General features: G+C 50.0%; 1 protein-coding gene across 1 annotated transcript in view; it reads left to right on the forward strand.

The window, feature by feature from the left end:
- Positions 1-18,924, forward strand: part of CRISPLD2 (cysteine rich secretory protein LCCL domain containing 2) — a 61,896-nt gene that overhangs the window by 20,076 nt on the left and 22,896 nt on the right. The window contains exons 3-10 of the mRNA XM_033129194.1: positions 800-918; positions 2,086-2,218; positions 2,670-2,785; positions 6,598-6,698; positions 11,943-12,086; positions 13,778-13,838; positions 16,669-16,735; positions 17,265-17,395. Of these exons, the coding sequence (XP_032985085.1) occupies positions 800-918; positions 2,086-2,218; positions 2,670-2,785; positions 6,598-6,698; positions 11,943-12,086; positions 13,778-13,838; positions 16,669-16,735; positions 17,265-17,395 (872 nt within the window). The remainder of the gene's footprint in view (positions 1-799; positions 919-2,085; positions 2,219-2,669; positions 2,786-6,597; positions 6,699-11,942; positions 12,087-13,777; positions 13,839-16,668; positions 16,736-17,264; positions 17,396-18,924) is intronic.

The raw sequence follows: 18,924 nt of genomic DNA on the forward strand, positions 1-18,924 counted from the left end.
AGGAGCTGGGGCTCCCCAGAGCAGGGGACAGCCCCTACTGCCCGTGAGCTGGAGCATATGCTGGATAACTCTGGGAGGAGGCACGCAGCAGCTGGCTTGCAGTCAGCCCTGAGGGCCGCTTGGCGTCTGTTCCTCTGCAGAAGGGATATGACCCCACTTGTTGATTTGCCGTGTTCTTTCCTGAGAAGTTATGTGTGTTCCCTGGGCCAGCTGGGAGGCAGGACCAGCTGTAGAGCCTGTCTTCAGATTCTTTGGCCCAGACCCCTGCCCAAGCCCCCCTGATTCAGGGTGGGCCATGCTGGAGGTGGAGCAGGACTGGGCAAGTTGAAGATATTTCTTGCTACTTTTCTTTTAGTAACAGTAAAATATACATAACATAAAATTTACCGTCTTAACTGTTGTTAAGTGTACAGTTCAGTAGCAGTAAGTACATTCACATTGTTGTGCAACCATCACCACCATCCATCATTTCCAGGATTTATTCATTTTCCCATTTCACAGATGAGGAGACTGAGGCTGAGAGAAGGGACTTACTCAAGGTCACTGGCAAGTGAGAGGCAGAATAGGAACTCTGAAGACAGCTTTGGATCCAGGCTCCTCTGAGTTCTTTGCCGACCTGCCACTTCCCACTGGCTGAGTTAGGAACCTAACCAAACCTAGTGTGGCACGGAACCTAGTGTTACAGAAGCTGAAACTGGCCAGTGGGTTTACCTGGAGCCGCAGCTGTGGGTGTCGCAGCACTTTTGGTTCTTACACCCATCCCTGACTCTGAAGATGCCCATTTCTCCTCCCCCTGCAGACCTGGGATGAAGAGCTGGAGAAGTCGGCGGCGGCGTGGGCCCACGAGTGCATCTGGGAGCACGGGCCCACCAGTCTGCTGGTGTCCATTGGACAGAACCTGGCCGTCCACTGGGGCAGGTACGAGCCACCGTGGTCCCCCCTTTACTTGTGAACTGGCCACCACTGCTGAGCACCTACTGTGTGCCGGGCTGGGCAAGTGGTTGTGTCACCAGGATGACAGAAACCTGGTGCTTGCTGTCTGTTATCGCATTTAGCCCTCACGGTCACCCACTAAGAGAGAGAAACCAGTATGTCATTTACGTCTTGGGAAACAGAGGCTCTGTGCCAGCAATTGTTACAAGACCTCTAACTGCCCATGTCACCGCAACACTCAGAAATGGCCAGGCCCCCTCACTTCCTTTCTCTTTATTGAAACCACTTTGTGTGCACTTGCTGGTGATGGCAACCTGGGATTCCCATCCAGTTTATTTTCTTTCCTGGTAAAAAGTAACCAGTGCCAGCCTAGTGGACGGCGCTGAAGCCAGGCGCAGTGACCACCACCGAGGATGATTTCAGGCCCTCCTCGTTCCTGAGGCGGTACAGGCTCAGTAAGAAAGCCTAAAGAGGAAGTTGCCAAAAGGGTTTGCATACCTGACTGCATACCTGCGGGCTTCTGTGCCCTGAGTGAGTTTTCTGCCTTGTATTGGAGTCCTGGGGGCCTCCGGCAGCTGAAGAACAAAGCTGGTCACGGCGGTCGATCCACTGGTGGGTGAGGGGGGCCTGTCCTCTGGGTTCCCCATAGCCAGCTACTGCCCCAATTCCAGGCCTCTCCCCCTGCCATGGTAGGTGTCCCATCTGTGCATTACCTGTGCAATATTACATTGCTCAATGTTTTTCTCTACACTGACTTTAAATGGATTCATGTCTTACATCGTTTTACCTTAGCAGTAATGTCTGTGAGATACGGGGTTCACGGGCTGCATGTATTTTCCCAAATGTACATGAACATAAACACAACATTGTTAACATAAGCAGTGACTCACTGGGGGGCCCAGTGCAAGTTTCCTGCACACACAGATGGCATGCGGGCCACCTGAGGGACACTCCTGAAATCCGGAGGGTCTCCAGGTGAACTCCTTGCCGATTTGGGTCTTAAGGACTAGCAGGTGCTGGGTGGGATGTGGGCCTGTGGTTGGCCCTGAAGGAGCCCTCCTCCACCTGCCCCCTGGGTGGCGGTGCTGCCAGCTAGTCTCGGTCACTGAGTGCACAGGGGCCGGGATGAAACAAGCTGATCTCTCCCTGCAGGTATCGATCCCCTGGGTTCCACGTGCAGTCCTGGTATGACGAGGTGAAGGACTATACCTACCCTTATCCCCATGAGTGCAACCCCTGGTGTCCGGAGAGGTGCTCTGGGGCCATGTGCACCCACTACACACAGGTAACACGGGAGGAACAGGCCGTGACCTCAGCTCAGCACCCCAAAGCTCACTAGTCACTCACCTGGCCCTGTAGGGTTGTTGCCCAACTAGAAAACCTCTGCTCTCATTGCCTTATTTGTTTTCTTTAATTCAGTGCTACTCAAAGCATAGCTGGGGGACTGAACACTTTGTGATCCGTTCACAAGTACAGAAACAGAGCAAGCACTAGACATTTCTATGGCCCTTTTACAGGCTGGAGTATTTTCCTCGTATGTGGTTTGTTTGGTTGGTTTTTGTTTATTTTTAAATGAATGTACTCATATAGACGTTCAGTGGGTCAGGGGGAAACCCGAGCCTTCACCCTTTCCCCATGTACCCCGTTAGCACCAGCACCCTGTATATCCAGACCAGATGATGTCATCCTGGAGTGCCTTGCCCCTTAGATTCTGATACGTGGTGTCGTCATTTCAGATAGTCTGGGCCACCACCAATAAGGTTGGCTGTGCTGTGAACACCTGCCGGAGGATGAACGTCTGGGGAGATGTTTGGGAGAATGCGGTCTACCTCGTCTGCAATTACTCGCCAAAGTAAGAACAAGTTGCCATGGTTGTATGGGTTGGCATGCGTGGGCCTGACGTGCAGGACTCAGCTAAAATTGGCTTCAACAGTGGCATCTCTTCATTATTCCACATAATAAGGTGTTTCGAGGTTGTGGACACCATATTCAAGAAGAGGGTTAGCTTCGTAGCTCAGTAGTGTCAACCAGGACGCAGGCTCCTTCTGTCTTCTTGCTGTATTATCCTCTCCTCATGGACCCAAGATGGCTGCAAAGCACCGGGCGTCATGTCTTCCCAAGCAGAAGGGAGGAGAATCGTAGAAAAGACCTCTCTTATTAGGTCTTTCTCACCCACTTTCTCCTTATGTCATTGGCCAGAACTAGACCACTCTCAGACAATGGGGAACACGATCGCCCCCATTGGCTTTGACCAATTAGCTTGTCCCAATTGGTTTCAACCAATGAAACTGCCCCAATTGACTTTGCACGTCTCCTCCAGGGACTACCTGAACAAGTCAGAAGCAGGAATAGCCTGACATAGCAGGCTGAGCAACACATTGGGTCTGCCATAGCAGTATTACTCAATATCACTCTTATTTCTCGGAAAAATATGCAGCAGATCACACTCTAGAAAACAGCTCTTCAGGCTAGACCTAGTTTTTGCATCTCTAGATTTCCCCTCCCAGAAGGGACCACATCAGGTCTTTATATCCTAACCCCTCTTTCTCTCTACATATCCTGATGTTACCAGTGTGTGATTTATCCCTTTATTCATTCACCTCCATCGCTCATCAGACAAATATGTGCTGATTCTCAGAGAACTGCTCACCCAGTTTACGGTCTGTGGTTTGCACGTGGGCTGCTGAGCTGGCCGCCATCCTAGCACCGTGCCCTGTACACAGTGGGCATGGGAGGCTGATTTTCTCAGGGACTGAATGAAATGGGAATGACCTCATTTATTTGGTTTGGGTCAGGAGTGGCTGTGAGAAGGTGGGGTGAACAGGGAATTGCTGAGGTTGGGAGGAAAACTCTCCACCAACCATCTGGCATCCCTGTGATGGCAGTGTCTCCAGAACCCAAGGGATAAGGGCCGGGGCGGGGGGGTTGTGTCATCAATAGGAAGGGACACAGGTCCCTGGAACAACAACAGACTGGTCCACGGTGGTGGATTTCTTGGTGGAGTGGCCGGTGAGGGGTGAGGAATAATTCGATTTGACTACATAAAAAAATATACTCGAAGACCCCCTTGGACATATGAGTCTTCCTTACTTTACCCTCCCCCCACTTCTTTTCTTGAAAAAGAAATCAACTATGACAGTAAAATACACTAGTCTTAGGTGTGCAACTTGATACATTGTCACACGTATATACCTGTGTTGATAACAAAATACCAGAACTTGGGCGCTTAGACAATGGACATGGATTTCTTACAGTTCTGGAGGCGGGAAACCCCAGGCCGTGGTCCAGCAGGGTCCGTTTCTGGCGAGGACTCTCTTCCTGCCTTGTAGACGGCTGCCTTTTCCTTGTGTCCTCGCAGGGCCTTTCCTAGCATCGCTTCTTAGAAGGACACTAATCCCACCCAGGGTCCCACACTTATGACCTCATGTAAACTTAGTTATGTCCTCTGAGGTCCCATTTCCACATACAACCACACGGGGTTGGGGGGTGGTTAGGGCTTCAGCATATGAATTTTTTTTGGGGGGACACACATAATTCAGTCCACACGGCACACATATACCCATGTAACTACCACTCCAGTCAAGACAGAGAATATTTCCAGCGCCCCAGGAGGCCCCCCAGAAGAGCCACCATTCTGACAGCTCTCCCCATTGGCCAGTCCGGGTGGTTTGGACACTCGTGTGAATGGACCTGATATGCCCTCTTGCGCCTAACTTCTTCCTCTCAACACCATGTCTGTGAAATTCGTCCGCAGTGTTGTGTGTTCAATGGGCCTTTCTTTTAGATTGCTTCCTGCTATTCCACGGTGTCCACAGCCTCTTCTTCAAGAGTCCAAGCCCCTGGCCTTGCAGCGGGCAGTGGCTGAGAGGGTGGGCCCTGGGGTGGCGTCTGGGCTCAGATCCCTTTAGCTGGGGGCTCTTGTGCATGAGGGGAGGACACTTACTGCCCAGGGCTGTTGGACGAGCAGGAGATTGTCCATCGACAGGACGTTGGTGCAGCGTCTGATGCCCAGCCAGCTCTCCACGACCACTGACCTGAGGGTTCTTTACTTCTGGAGCATCAGAGGTGTGGTTTGTCTTTCAGGAAATATGGAACCCTAGGCAGGCTGATGATCTCAGCTGGGGGAGAGGGATGAACCCATCTGGGGCCCCTGGTAGTCTGAAGAAAGCTACTGAGCCTTACCCACTGACAGGACAGGCTCTGAGGCCCTTTTGTTCTGCGCGGTGATGGTCCATTTAGGGGCGTCATCCCTAAGTCCCCCGTGAGTCCCTTGCCGGCCTGCGTGTCTGAGCAGAGGTGGTCAGCTGAGTGGGGCCCGTGGTATGGGGTAGGACACTGTCCTTTGCCATCCGGGATGTACAGGGCTTGAAGTGGTGAGCATAGTATAATGGGTCCCCTGCCCTCCATCCCCAGTCCTGATGCCCACATGGCCCCGGGTGATGCCATCCCACTATTTTGAGCTGTCGGAGGTTAAACAGAGAGCGTGTTTTCTGCAGTTTGTCTTCCAGCCAACACTAGCAGGGCCCCTCCCCGGCCTCCCTGGAAAAGCCGTCAGAAACACCACCCGATGAGCTTCTTGGTTTAGGAAGCACTCACAGAGCTGTGACCTTCACCTTAGCCGGGCCCTCGTCGGAGGGTGTCCACATGGTCACTTGCTTCATCCTCACGACAGCCTCCTGCTGTTACCCCCATTACAGAGAAGGAGACGGGCTCAGGGCTGGGAAAGGTGGGGATCACACAGCTGGCAGGGATGGGGTCCAACCCAGGATATCTGCTCTTTACCGCTTTGTTGGAGGAGGCAGGCGCCAAGCATGGCCTAGCGGCCGGCCTGAATCCCTTTCCTGGACAACCACAAAGGAAGTTTCTAGAACAAATCCCCGAGACTGGTCCCCAGTCCTTCATGGCTCCAGTTTGTGTTGCCAAAGATCCACGCAGTATGAGAAGGGCTTGGGAATTCCACTCACTACCTGCTGCCTGGTCCCTGGAGGCATCCTACTGAGTGGCCTCCAGTTTTCCTGCCCTGGGGACTTCAGAGGGAGGTGGTTAGTACCCGGGACGCTCAGAGGGATCTTAGTCCCAGCTCTGAGAGCAGAATATGGTCAGAGGCCCTGAGCCCCACAGCCTGGGTTCAAATATCACCCTGTGACCTTGGGCAAGTCGCTGAACCTCTCTGAGTCTCAGTTGCCTCCTGTGCAAAAGGATTGAATTCTGGCACATCCCTCCTGGGGTGTTGGAAGGATGGCATGACCTGGGTTAGTATGTGGTAAGAACTCGGTAAACACAAGCTACTCCTTGATCACGCTGACTTTCGCTCGTTTAAGAAATAAATGGCTTATAAGGGGGATCCTGGCAGCTTTCCAGTGCAAAGGCATTGGGGCTTCGCGGGGGCCTGACAGTGTTCAGCTTGTGTAAGTAGATATGGAGCCGGGGCCGTGTTGGCACACACACCAACGCGAGGTGTCGTAGCTCTGCGCTCGGTTTTCTTAGAATTCTCTAGACTTTTTGTGCTCAGGAGAGACCCGGGGCAGCTCCTGTTTCCCTTTCCTTGGCACACAGCTTCCTCCCTTCCCGAGTGTGTTTGCTCCCCCGACTCCGAGTGGCCCCAGGAAAGGAGAAAGGAGCGGTCCGTCGTCCCTCCTGACGGTGTTTCTGGTCTGTCTTCAGGGGAAACTGGATTGGAGAGGCCCCATACAGAAACGGCCGGCCCTGCTCTGAGTGCCCGCCCAGCTACGGAGGCAGCTGCAAGAACAACTTGTGTTACCGAGGTAGGAAATGACCTCAAAACCGTGACTCACAGAACAGCTTACGTAAAATGGGAAAAGTGGACAGTAGAGTTCAAGGCGCCTCCCCTGCCGGCCGCGTGTCAGTTGCCCTCAGTACTCCCCTCGTCTCCCCTCCCTCCCTCTGCCTTGTGCACGTGAAGATTTGGGGTTCAGTCCCCAGTTCCCCGGGGGCCTGTGGCTGCCCTGGGGTATCCCCCCAGGAAGCACATGCCATAGCCAGACTCTGAATGCAGCATCCACCCAGACACGTCCCTGACTTTGTTTGTTGGTGCTCACAGTTTGGTATAAAACACAACAAACAAACGACGAGACCGGTGTTTCAGGCGAGCTCCACACTGTGCAGTGTTGTCCCTCTGGGGGAGGGGGGTTGTCCTTCCCGTCCTTGTCCCTCCACGCAATCCCCTATCTTGCCCATCCTTCACCTAATTTGTCACAAACGTTTACGTTTTCCTTCCTCCCACATCTCTGGCAAAACTGAAGTTTGCAAAGGCTGTGTCATTTCCAGCTCTTCCACCGTTTGTCTGGTGTCGCCACTCAGAATGTTTCCACTCGCCCCGCTACTATAAATAACGCACGTTTTTCGTGCCGAAAGCCTTTCTCACATTCTGGGCTCCGTCCCAGAAGGGGGCATAGCTGGGCCAAAAGGGATGACCATGTTTTTGTGGTTAAGATGGGTTTTCACTCATGGTTCCATCCGCAGGCCTTGTGATGTCGCAGAGGGCGGGGCACACGCATGGGGGAGAGCAACTCTCTGTCAGGCCTTCCCTGTCAGAGGGGACATGGGATCAGTCCCGTGGCCTCTGGGGTGAAGAACCCGTTGGGCTAAGGCAGGGGTCCCACTCAGGGGCCTGGGTGATGTGTTGTCATGGCCAGCTGTTCACCGCTGCTTCTGCCCGTTGTGGAAAGCAGGGATGGGACAGGGCAAGGGAGGCTTTGGACATCTGACAAGCCAGGTTTGGAGGCTGGCACACAAACCCCTCGATCATTCTACCCATCAGCAAAATAGGTGTGATCACACCAGTCTTTCATAACGTACCGCAGGCTCAAGTGAGAGTCCATGCATTTGCTGGGGATGTATCAAGCGCCTGCCGTGTGCCCGGACGTTGCTGGCTGCTATCAGTGGGGATAACTATGGGGGATCATACAGTTCTGGGGATGCCCTCATGAAACTGAGGTCCTGTGGGGTTATGGACACAAGGCATGATGGACATCCTTCACGGGCAGTTACTGATGCTGCAGAAGTTATAGCAGGGTGAGGGAGGCCGTCCCCGAGCAAATGCCCTTAAGGAGGGAGACATAGCCTAGTAATGAGAGAAGGGAAAGGTATTTCTGGCAGGGGGAACAGCATGTGCAAAGGCCTGGAGGCATGAGGCAGCATGGTCAGGAGAGGAAGACTGGAAGGCCTGTACAGATGTGCAGATCCCAACTGTGCCGACCACGGAGCATGGCCTCCGTAAGTGTTTGTTCAATGGAATTTCTCCCACTTCCCCATTTCCCGTCAGGCCACACCTTCTCACTGTCTTCTGGATGGGCTCTACACACCTGTCTTTAGCGAACTATTCCCTGACACCCCCCCTTCTGATTCCTGGATTTGTGAGACAAGCATGGGTTTTAGAGGCCAGCACACCTGCTTTAAGAATGTGGCACACCCTGCCACATTTCAGCGGTGGGACCCTGGCAGGTCACTTCATCTCTGTGAGCCTCAGTCTTGCCGTCTGAAAATAGGGTAATTGTGTCAACCCCTGGGAGTGTGGGGGTGCTAGGAGAAGAATGCAGGTCGAGGTCAACACTCAGGCATGTCAGATTCCATCCCCTTCTTCCTAGTCAGGCCCAGGTCCTGTGGCTGCTGTCCACTCATCCAGAGGGGTCAAGTCCCCATGAGACTTGGGGACCGTGAGGGAAGGATGCTCCTTGGGGTTCCTCCTCCATCTCCCCTCACACAGAGGGCTCTGTGTGTGTGATGGGCCAGAGCTCTCCGGATCAAGGCTAGATGGAGTAGGGTCATCTCTGCCTTTCCTGGCTGTGCACATGGGCATACTGCTTGCCTTCTTTGAGCCTCAGGTTCCCCTCTGTAACAATAATAACCTAGTCCTTCCCTGGCGATTTGCTGGGAGGATGCAGTGAGGAGGATGTGAGTTGCCAGCACAACAACCTGCACATAGTCAGTGCTTTGTAAATGCAGCTGCTGAGCTCCTTGGAGAAGTGGAAGGCATGGCTGCCTGCATGAGGTCCTTTATCACCTGGTGGGGAACGTTGGCTCTCTCCCAGCTTGAGTGTCTCATCCATCTCTGGAGCCCGGCCCACAGGTCTGGTGTCACACCTCCTCCAGGGAGTCTTCCCTGACTGCACAGATAGGCAGGGCACATGCTTCCCTGTTCTTACTACCCCCAGACTCTTCTTGAACCTTGACTCACCTGTAGTTACGGACTCACCCGTAGTTACAACTGCTGGTTCACTCCAGGGCATCCAGGGGCGTGGAGCAAGTGTGTTTTGCATGTCATCCGAATACACATACCCCCCAAAACCCATACAGGGTCATTTTCTAAGACCAAATACACACAAAGATCCTTTAGATGCCAGCTTACCCATCCAGTGAAGCCTTTGTACTTGTTTCTTTATTTTTGGTGGAAAATATCCAACATCACTTGGCAGGCATCCCAATTTTCTTAGCTAACCATGCAGAAAGTCTTCTGTCAAATGGTTTATCTGCATAAGCTTCTTAATCAGTGTTTATTGAGGTTGCCTGGCAGGGCCTTGACCTATAATGGAGATGGAGCAGGGATAAGGATAGACTATAAGAGAGGTTTCTGTCCCTCCAGGCTTGCCAGGTGGGGAGATAAAGGGTGCGGGCTTTGGGTAAAGGCGGTTTTACTCTCTGCTGTGTGAGCTTGGGCAGGTCGCTTAGCCTCTCTGAGCTTGGTTTCCTTGTCTGTGAAATGGAGCTTATCATGCTTCCTAGGGCAATGAGAGGATGTCATGACAGCATGCGGGGGAAGGGCTGGGTGGTGGGCAGTCATTTGGTCCACATTTCGTAACCATTAGTGGTGCACTTTGTCAGCACTTAAAGAACCAGGTGTGGATCTGCAGAATGACGTAAGCCATGCTGTGTGCCCCGAGACCCGTGGTCCGGAGCTGGACGGTACATACAGTAGCCTTGCCGTGAACTCAGGCATGGAATTTCCCCAGGCCTGCACCGATCCACACAGGGGAGCTTAATTAGGATGTGCTCAAATACAGCCTGTCCTCTGGGCAAGCATTCCACTTTTCATGTGTGTGTCTGAGGGCGAGGACTGTCTGCCCATTTTCTTAAATAGTGAGCCCTCAAATGCTTTAGACTGCTTCACCAAACTATATTTGGCTAAATAAAGCCACGATTATGAGGTATAAAAATCCTAAAGGCCAGTGGAAGAAAACCCAGCTTATTCCAGAGACAGCTCTGGCTTTCAGTGAAGGGCAAACCTGAGTAGCCACATTGACGGGAAGGCAGACCAGAGACGACCGATTGTGCCAAACGGCATTGCAAACCCAGTGTCTTCGTAAAGATTTCACCTAATAGCTTTTGGCTACAAATGATGCTTTCAGAATTCCCTTCCTGAATGTCTTTAAACTTCATTGGGAATATATTTTTTTTCAAAAGAATTGGAAGACAGGATTCTTTGGGGTTTTGATTCTTTCATTCAGCGAATTTTGTTGAGCAGCTACTATGTGCTGGGAGCTGTGAAACAGGCTGGTTCCTGGCCTCAGGGAATTTACAGAGGATGGGAAAGGCAGGTGATGATGAAATCACAGCTATGAGCTATCTGCCCAGGAGCAGCACTGGTGGTCCATGAGTTCTCAGAGAATGGACTTGAGACTCAAGATTACAGTTCACCTCCCGGCTTAAATCCCGACCTTTCTGCTCTCGGGAATGGTTCACCTGGGGTGGTGGTTGTGTGGTAGAGAATTAGCCAGTGAAACAGATGCAGAATATTCCAGCCTCAAAAAGCATCAGAGAACCACTCATCTGCCCTTCCTTTGAATGTTTGTCTTGCATAGACACAAAACAGTTGGTCTGCCCTTTGGGGAAGAGAGGTCATTGTTCTTAAGGAGAAGTGGGAGTAAGGCTGGGGTCCTGATGAACACTTGGTCACTGGATGGGACTTGAGTTTTAATCCAGAGGCCCGCGAGGGTGCTTCTTCATTCCTCCTCCTTGAAATCGTTCTTACCCAAATACATCTATCATCTATTTCATTGGGGGAACTCAGAAGACAGGGGTTTCCAACTCTGGTCCACAGACACCCAAGGGGGATGGAGGTGCAAGTTATAAAGGTGCAAAGGGGTCCTCTGGCAGAGATGTTCGTCCGTTCATCTTTGAGAAGGCCACTCAAGCAAATGAAAATAGCAATTCTTTGCTTTGCTTTGGCTGAAATTTGCAGTTTGGTATTCTGGTGGCCTGATTCCAGATGCTGGTCAGCAGTGAATAGTTGTCTTTCGTGATGAAAACTGGAAGATAAATAAACTGATGCTTATAATAAATGCAATTTGTTCGGTTAATTAAAATGTCTTAAAACAAGGGGGGGTCATGATCATGGTTGGAGAAATACTATTTGGGGAAAAGATCAGGACCCAACGATCTAACTTTTTTTTTTTTTTAACCAGGAGATGGGTCCCTGGCTGGTTCTGTATGATGGACCAATGTTATTGGGCAGCAAAAGGAGTTGAGTGTGGTTAGGTGACCTTGACTCACAGGGGTGGAGAAGGGAGCAGGATGGGCCGTGGCTGAGGGGCAATGGGGCCCATGACCTTTGACGGGGGGCTTCCGGCACCGTGGTGTGCTTGTAAGTGAGGACGACCCCTCTCCCAGTGGAAACCTAGGGCCAGAGGCACCTCAGGGCAGGCAGCTACAGTTTGGAGTCAGAAGATGTACTTCCTCAGGCAAATGATGGTGCAGGAGGAGGTGGGACAAGAAACCATTATGGTAACCCAGGTGTGGGCCTTCTCACCTCTGGTCTGCCTAGCAGCTCTTGGGTCCAAAGCAGACACAGTGAGCAGAGCTTGTCCATGTCATCTTGGCTGGTAGAATTCCACCTGGCCAGGTGTGTTCTGAAATGTAACTTTCTCTTTGCCCCTGAAATGACTCTTTGTCAAACTAAACCTCAAACAAGTTTAGTTTCCAATTTTTTTTCCCCAAAGTGCATTTTTGTTGAATCCCAGCATTTATTTTTTTCATCCATCTCCACTATGCAGAAGAGACTTATAACCAAAAACCTGAAACGGACGAGATGAATGAGGTGGAGACCGCTCCCGTTCCTGAAGAGAAACACGTCTGGGTCCAGCCGAGGGTGGTCAGACCTGCCAAACCCAAGAAAACGTCTGCCGTGAAGTACATGAGTGAGTCGGGCTCCCTCTCCACCCTCTGTCACCCAGCAAGCCATCTCTGAAAGGGGGCAGTTTTCTTTGGGGTGGATGGAGTTGGGTAGCTGGTGTGTTAAAAGGTGTCCAAGTCCACAAACAGCAGAAGCAGGGTGGGGAGCAGCTTGCAAAAGCACAACTCTAAGACGTTCCTAAAAAAATGATATTTTTAAGTTATTTCAAAGGTGAGCTTTATAGGAGCTGCGTTTGAGTGGCCCTTTTCCGCCAGGCAAGTATTTTAAGGTTAGACCTTGTCCTTTCAAGGGACCTGGATTGAAATTGGGTTCCTCTTGCAAGCTCTAGTCTCCCTAAGGGAGAGCACAGAGCCTGCAGGGTGGAGGCCAGCTCTGGCGGGCCCCGGCCCTTTCCACCAGGTACTGGTTCTGTGACTCGGACCTCCACTAGACTCTGAGACTTGATTTGCTCATCCATCCAATGGGGCAATAATGCCCATGAGTTGCTGTGAGGATTATTTGCGGTAATGTGGGTCCCCAGTGTCAGTGGGGGACCCTGTACTTGAGGTCATCAAGTTGCCTCCAGTACTTCCCTCAGGTGGAAAGTTGACTGTTTCCCCCAAGACTTCTGGAAGTCCCCAGAGCGCTCTGACGCTCACCTCTGCCGCGCTTTCCCCTCCCCTGTTCCCAGTGTACCTCACTTCTCAAGATGTTTCTTCTTTCTGCCCTGTCTGCTGGGCTAGATCTCAGCATTCCAACCTCCCCCAGCGCTGCTGTTGGGCACCTGTGCAGGTGGCTCCTTTACTGGGGGGGGGCCCTGGAGGGGCACTTTCTTAAGACACAGCAATAGGCACGGGCTGTCTGCCTGCAGTGCACTCCGATTCCTCTGATTTTGAGCCTCAAACGGCGTGAAACTGGACTTAGCCCTGCATATGGCCCGCCTCGTGCCCATCTTTCTCAGAAACCCTCCGCTATTTCTCAACTGTTCTCTCTCCTGCCTCCACCTGTCAGCCTCTCTGTCCTCTTGGGCCTTCAAGTGTCTCTTCCCCGGACTTTCTGCCTGTTGAGCCATCCTGTAGCTTCTCTGACCAGGAGATAGGCTGAGGCTCTTGTCTGTATAAAAGTTCGAAACGGTCCCACTGTGTTTTTTAAAATAATGTAAAATTACAAAATAATATATGTTCTTTTGTCCAACGATAACTCTACTCCAAGATTCTGATCTGTCCCTATAAAATACACAAAAAGGAAAGCTTGGCAAAGTCGACTTGTTTGGGGGCGGGGGCGGGGCGTTGACACAGGTGAGAATGGCTGGCTCCCTCCCTCTTGGGCTGAATAAAACTTGAAAGTCCCGTCCTCCAGAACCCTGAGGGGCTACAAGGCACATAGTGTGTTCCACGCTCTCTTCGAAGGCCACACTTACTTTCTCATTTAATGTACATTTAATACAGTACCCACTATTCTTATCTCCATTACTTATATGCAGAAATTGAACCTCAGAGAGGGGAAGTAATGTGTCCAAGGTCACATGACTACTATAAAGTGGATCTGGGATTTGAACCTCACCACTGAAGCCTGCAGCCATTGGGCAATCCTCCTGCTTTCATGATGGCATAGATTCCAGAATGTTCCAGAAAATTCCTCAGCGTGGGGGGCTGGGGTCTTCTAACTCAAACCCATCCTCTCAATGTGATATATATTTCTGCGTTTCTCTCTTAGCCCAAGTTGTCAGGTGTGACACCAAGATGAAGGACAAGTGCAAAGGGTCCACATGCAATAGGTAAGATCTGGGCTGGATCATTTTCTCACCGATCCCTACAGCCCTTTGAAGCACCTGCTGTGGGTGATGGGTCCCATTATGACGGCCACCCAAACCAAGCTGGGTGGGAACTTAGAGAAAAATGTCACTCTCTACTTTTAGCACCAAAGGTGTGTCAGGTTGAGCGGGACATAACTCAGTTTGCTTCGTGTCATACATTAGAGTGTAATACATTAGACCACGACATCCCAGCGCTCCTTCTGACGCCACCATTTATTCAGAGCTTGGCACACAAAGCTGATCCATTGCTGGTAACCTAGACCAGGCTTTCTCAGTGTTGGCACTACTGACGTTGAGGGCCGGAAATCCTTTGTGGGGGGGCTCTTCTGGGCAGTGTAGGATGTTGAGCAGTACCCCTGGACCCCCCGCATGCCAGAAGCACCTCCCTAGTTGTGATCCTGAGAAATGTCTCCAGAAATTGCCAGTGTCCCCTGAGGGGTAAGATCTCCTCCAGTTGGTAATCTTTGACCGGGAGGGTTGGCCCCAGCTCTGGTCTCCTCCTGTCTGGACATATATTCCAGTTAAGTATTTCATCCCTAGTGGGGAGGAGGTGTCCAAATGACAGATGCTCTGGGTTATTGGTTCAAAAGGAATTCCCAAACTGGAGCAATGCCAGATGTACATGTAGCAGATGTGCTATAGACATGACGATCTTTGACCAATGTGATCGGGGGCTCCCTTCCACCTCTGCGTGTGACAGGGTCACAGGGTGGCCCAGAGTTCTGTGCAGGGAGGATTAGGGCTGGGGCAGTGTGAGGGCACTTGTGAGTTGGCAGCACCCTACCGTTGACAAACCCAGCAGGCCTGCTGCAGCATCTGAGGGAGCCTGCTTCCTCGTGCCCCCCTGAGAGGAAGGGCTGCCAGTGTAGCCTCGGGTAGTTGAATGAATTCATCTAGCTAATGGAATCACTGAGTATTGTCCATTTGGGTGTCGGAGAACGTCTGCCAAGAAGGACGAGTTTGGTTTTGGCAGTGCGGCTGCTGGGCTGCTCTCTCTGGCAATGAACAGCCAACAGGTGCAGTGGCCTCATGCACAACCTCAGGTCACAGTAGGAAAACCGTGTCATTGGTAGAGGGGTCCTACTCATCTTCCTGTGGACTCTGGCACTCCTCCATCTGAAGCTGAATCACATCACTTAAAGCATGCTGAAAAGAGTAGGGAGCAGGTCCTGTTTTATACGAGGGGGATTTGGAATTTGGTGTGCCAGAATGCCTGGCTCAGACTTCCGCAGGAGTGTTATGAAATAAACATTGAGCAACATGGAGGGTGAGGTCGCTCAAGAGGCTCCTATGGTGTCCCGTGAGCAGCTGGTGATAGGCCAGCAAGTACTGCAAAAGTAAACGGTCAGTTTGTTGGTGAGATGAGTAAGATGTGGCAATGATGCCTGATGCAATAACTGGCCCTGTGTACAATGTTGGGGATGTTTTCATCTCTGTGTGTGCTGGCTGCTTTGGGCAGAAAGCAGGCGACATTAGGAAGGCGTATCCGCTCCGCAAACGCATGGGTCTAGGGTTTTGGGAACGCTCCTTTGTTGTCCCTTTTTTGTGATGATGTGGCTCTCTGTCCTGTAAGCTCATTGTGAGAGCATCACGCCTGAGTACTCAATGGAAAAAAATTATAATATCTGGAGGAAAAAATCCCTTGTCAGACAGCATTGAAAGAGTTCCAGAGTCAGGGGCAGATGGGACTCTCCCCAGGCAGGGAGAACGCAGGGGTCTGTCCACATGACAACTGTTCGAGGCCTCCTGTCAAGAAATATAACTCAGCCCAATCTGTAAACATGAGATCGCCCACAGTCTCTTGCCTAGAAGCTGTCCCACCACCTGGCATATCATCTTTCTGTACCTGGTTCTTTTACAAAAATAGTATTTGCTGGGCTTCTTTTCTGACTTTAGAAGGTATTCTTGTTCATTGTAATTGAGGAAAACAACAACAACAGAAAAGTATAAAGAAAAAAAAAATGCCTGGAATCTCCTCAAGATCGGTTGCAATTTGCTGTCGTTCCTCCCAACCTTTTTTCCATGCACTGATTGGCCGATACTGATGATATGATCTTGTGTGTTAGTTTTCACTGAAGATTTCCTGGAGTCACTAAGAATTCCTCAAAAACTTCATTTCCAGTGGCTGTATAACACTTTGACGTACGGCTACACAAAAATGTGTGGCCATTCCTTTGATACCTGCTGGCGTATTTCCAGTTTTTCACAATTATAAACAGTTGTAATAACATGTGGTCTGACTTTCTGACTTTCTTCTCGGGATATAACTTGCAAGGCAAGTTCCAGAATCAACGAAGTTCAGTCTTTCTGGAAAGAGTAATGTGTACTTTTTCATGAATATGAACACCGTCATTGAGGGTTTTTTTTCCTCATCATTGAATTTTATTCTAGTAAAAAACCCTTGCAATCTGACGCCTAGAAATGGCATCTTTCAATTTGCACCTCTTAGATGACTGATGTTTGAGGATTTTTTTGTGTGCCTTTGTTGCCAGTTATCTTTCTTCTGTGAATTGTCCAAGTATTCACAAATCTGCCTTACATACAAATCTTAGTTAAGCACATGAAAATAGTCCTTAAGAAGGTCAAATTGAGCCTGCAATTATGTTTATGTGACCAGAAACTTCAGCCTGAGTAAATTGTGACTTACTCGGAAAAAGATGGATTCTACATCACTGAAGCTTTTCTACATGTAATAATAGAGCTGCTGAAGAAAAAAAAGTGAACTTTAATGACAGGTGAACTTTCATCAACACGTTTACCTTTGCAAATCATTTTCTTTCATCTCCCTCAGGTACCAGTGCCCAGCAGGCTGCCTGAACAACAAGGCAAAGATTTTTGGAACTCTCTTTTATGAAAGTGTAAGTGTGGCCAGTATTTCTTTAAATGGCTTGTGTGAAATGCTGTCATGTGTTTTTAAAGAAGGTTGGTGGTTTTCATTGTAGTATATGTGCTGCCGAAGCGAGCACATGGTGGGTAGTTTTCACATGAAAAGATTTTCTTTCCTCTCCTTCACCCAACCTTAAAGTTTGTGGAGCTGATCCACTGATCCGTGCGTCTTTATGGGCTCAGAAACTTGTGAAGTCACTTTCGGGCAGCGGGGCCAACCATCATGAAGATCAGTCTCCATTTTAGACAGAGCGTTAATATGCTCCACTGCGTGGGGCGAAAGGGCTGTTTGTCACCGTTCTTAGTTTGCAAAGCACCTTGGATGAGTTGTCTAAGATAAGCAACCCCAGGAACAAAGACGTGTTCTAGAGAGAGGCAAGAGTCAGAGGTGGGGTGAGCTTTGGTCCGACGTTTTGGTCTTTGTGCGTTGAAGACAAACATCTTGGGTATTTCTGACAAAGATGACTTCGGATGTCCTTACGGTCTTTCCCTTGTCCCCAGTCGTCCAGCATATGCCGGGCTGCCATTCACTATGGGATCCTAGACGACAAGGGCGGCCTGGTCGACGTCACCAGGAACGGGAAGGTCCCCTTTTTCGTCAAGTCTCAGAGAAATGCTGTGGAGTCTTTGAGGTAACTATTCCGTGATCAGTGTTCCTTAAAACGTTTTTTTCTGGTTATAAAAGTGTTGTTGAAACTTGGAAAAGTACTGAACAATATAAAGAAGCAGGACAAAAATAGAGACGACCTTAGTCCCATAAGGTCAGAAATCGCCCCATAGGCAATTGAGCATATTTCATTCCAGTGGGTCTCTCTCTCTCTCTCTCTCTCTCTCTCTCTCTCTCTCTCTCTCTCTCTCTCTCTTTCTCTCTCTCTCTATTTAATTTGGTTGAGTTTCAACTCCTGCTTTTTCTCCCTTCCTAGTTCCCGAGAACTCTTCACACGTCATCATTAACGGTTGATGGCATCTTTGAGCTTGTAAGCTAATTCTGGATTAGCAGTTTCCTTACTTCCTAAGAATGAGGCTTTTCATATTTTAAACATATTTACTTTTCTTGGCAAGATAGTGTTTTTCATATAAGTTATGTGGACGCTTGATGGGTCAGCCTTTTTGAGGATCAGTGGGGAGGCTATATAGAGCAGCTGGACCGTGTCTTGATCTGTCTATGGCATCAGATGCTAAAGTGACCCAGGAGTGTGGAGCCCAACAGAGGTCATGGGGTCAAACAGCCCTGGTTCTGACTCTTCCTTGTGCACGACCTTGGGCCGGTTTCTTCATCCCTCCTGGGTGGCAGCATCCTCATTTATAAATGAGGACCATAGTAGACCCCAGGGCTGACACCCAGCTAATCCACAACAGGACAGCAGGTCAGGGATTCTCCATGTCAGTGACCGTTCCAGGGTCTGCGGCAAGGAAAGCACTGAGCAAAATGCTCCCGCAAAGTTACAAGGCCACGCAGAACATTTCAAAAACGACATGAGTCATTCCGCTTTCAACGATCTGGCTCTCTTTGGGGGTGTTGGAGTATTTCCCCTTCTGTCTTCACTAGGGACTTGGGGGTTATGTAAACAAAAAAAAGAGCAAGGAAGTCTAAACAAAAGCAAAGAAGATCCTTGCGGAAATGTCATTTGGATGACATCAGCACTGGCCATGACAAAGCTCAGCTGGGGGCTTGGCTGGGTTCGGGTCCTTCCTTGCCTGGCACACTTGTCCTGGAGCCACTTCCGGTCCTGTCCAATGCCCAGCTTTGCATCTAGTGTGGGTTCTTCTTCACATTTTAGAATTCAGGGAGTCTGTGAATCTCACGGCAAAGTAAATGAAAGCTTTCTTTTCACTACCTTCTAGTTGAAATGTAGCATTTCCTTCCATTATGAATGTTGGCCCCCAAACCAGAGTAGTGTGAAGCAGGGCTGGTGCCTCTCTTATTGGTAGAAATCCACTTGCTGCAGACATCGCGAAACACTGTCTCTGCCGTTGTTACCCTAAAATGACAGTAGTTAGAAGACCCACCTCTAGATTCTGTTTTCAATGCATTAATAAAGAAGCCCAGCTATTTATTACCTTAATGCAAATTTATTTTCATACTTTCTTAATGATTTTAATAATAATTGATTTCCCATTAATCTTTTAAATATAGCACATGTATTTTAAAATTGTTACT

This window comes from Rhinolophus ferrumequinum, chromosome 15 (assembly GCF_004115265.2).
Source record: "Rhinolophus ferrumequinum isolate MPI-CBG mRhiFer1 chromosome 15, mRhiFer1_v1.p, whole genome shotgun sequence".
Taxonomy (NCBI): Eukaryota; Metazoa; Chordata; class Mammalia; order Chiroptera; family Rhinolophidae; genus Rhinolophus; species Rhinolophus ferrumequinum.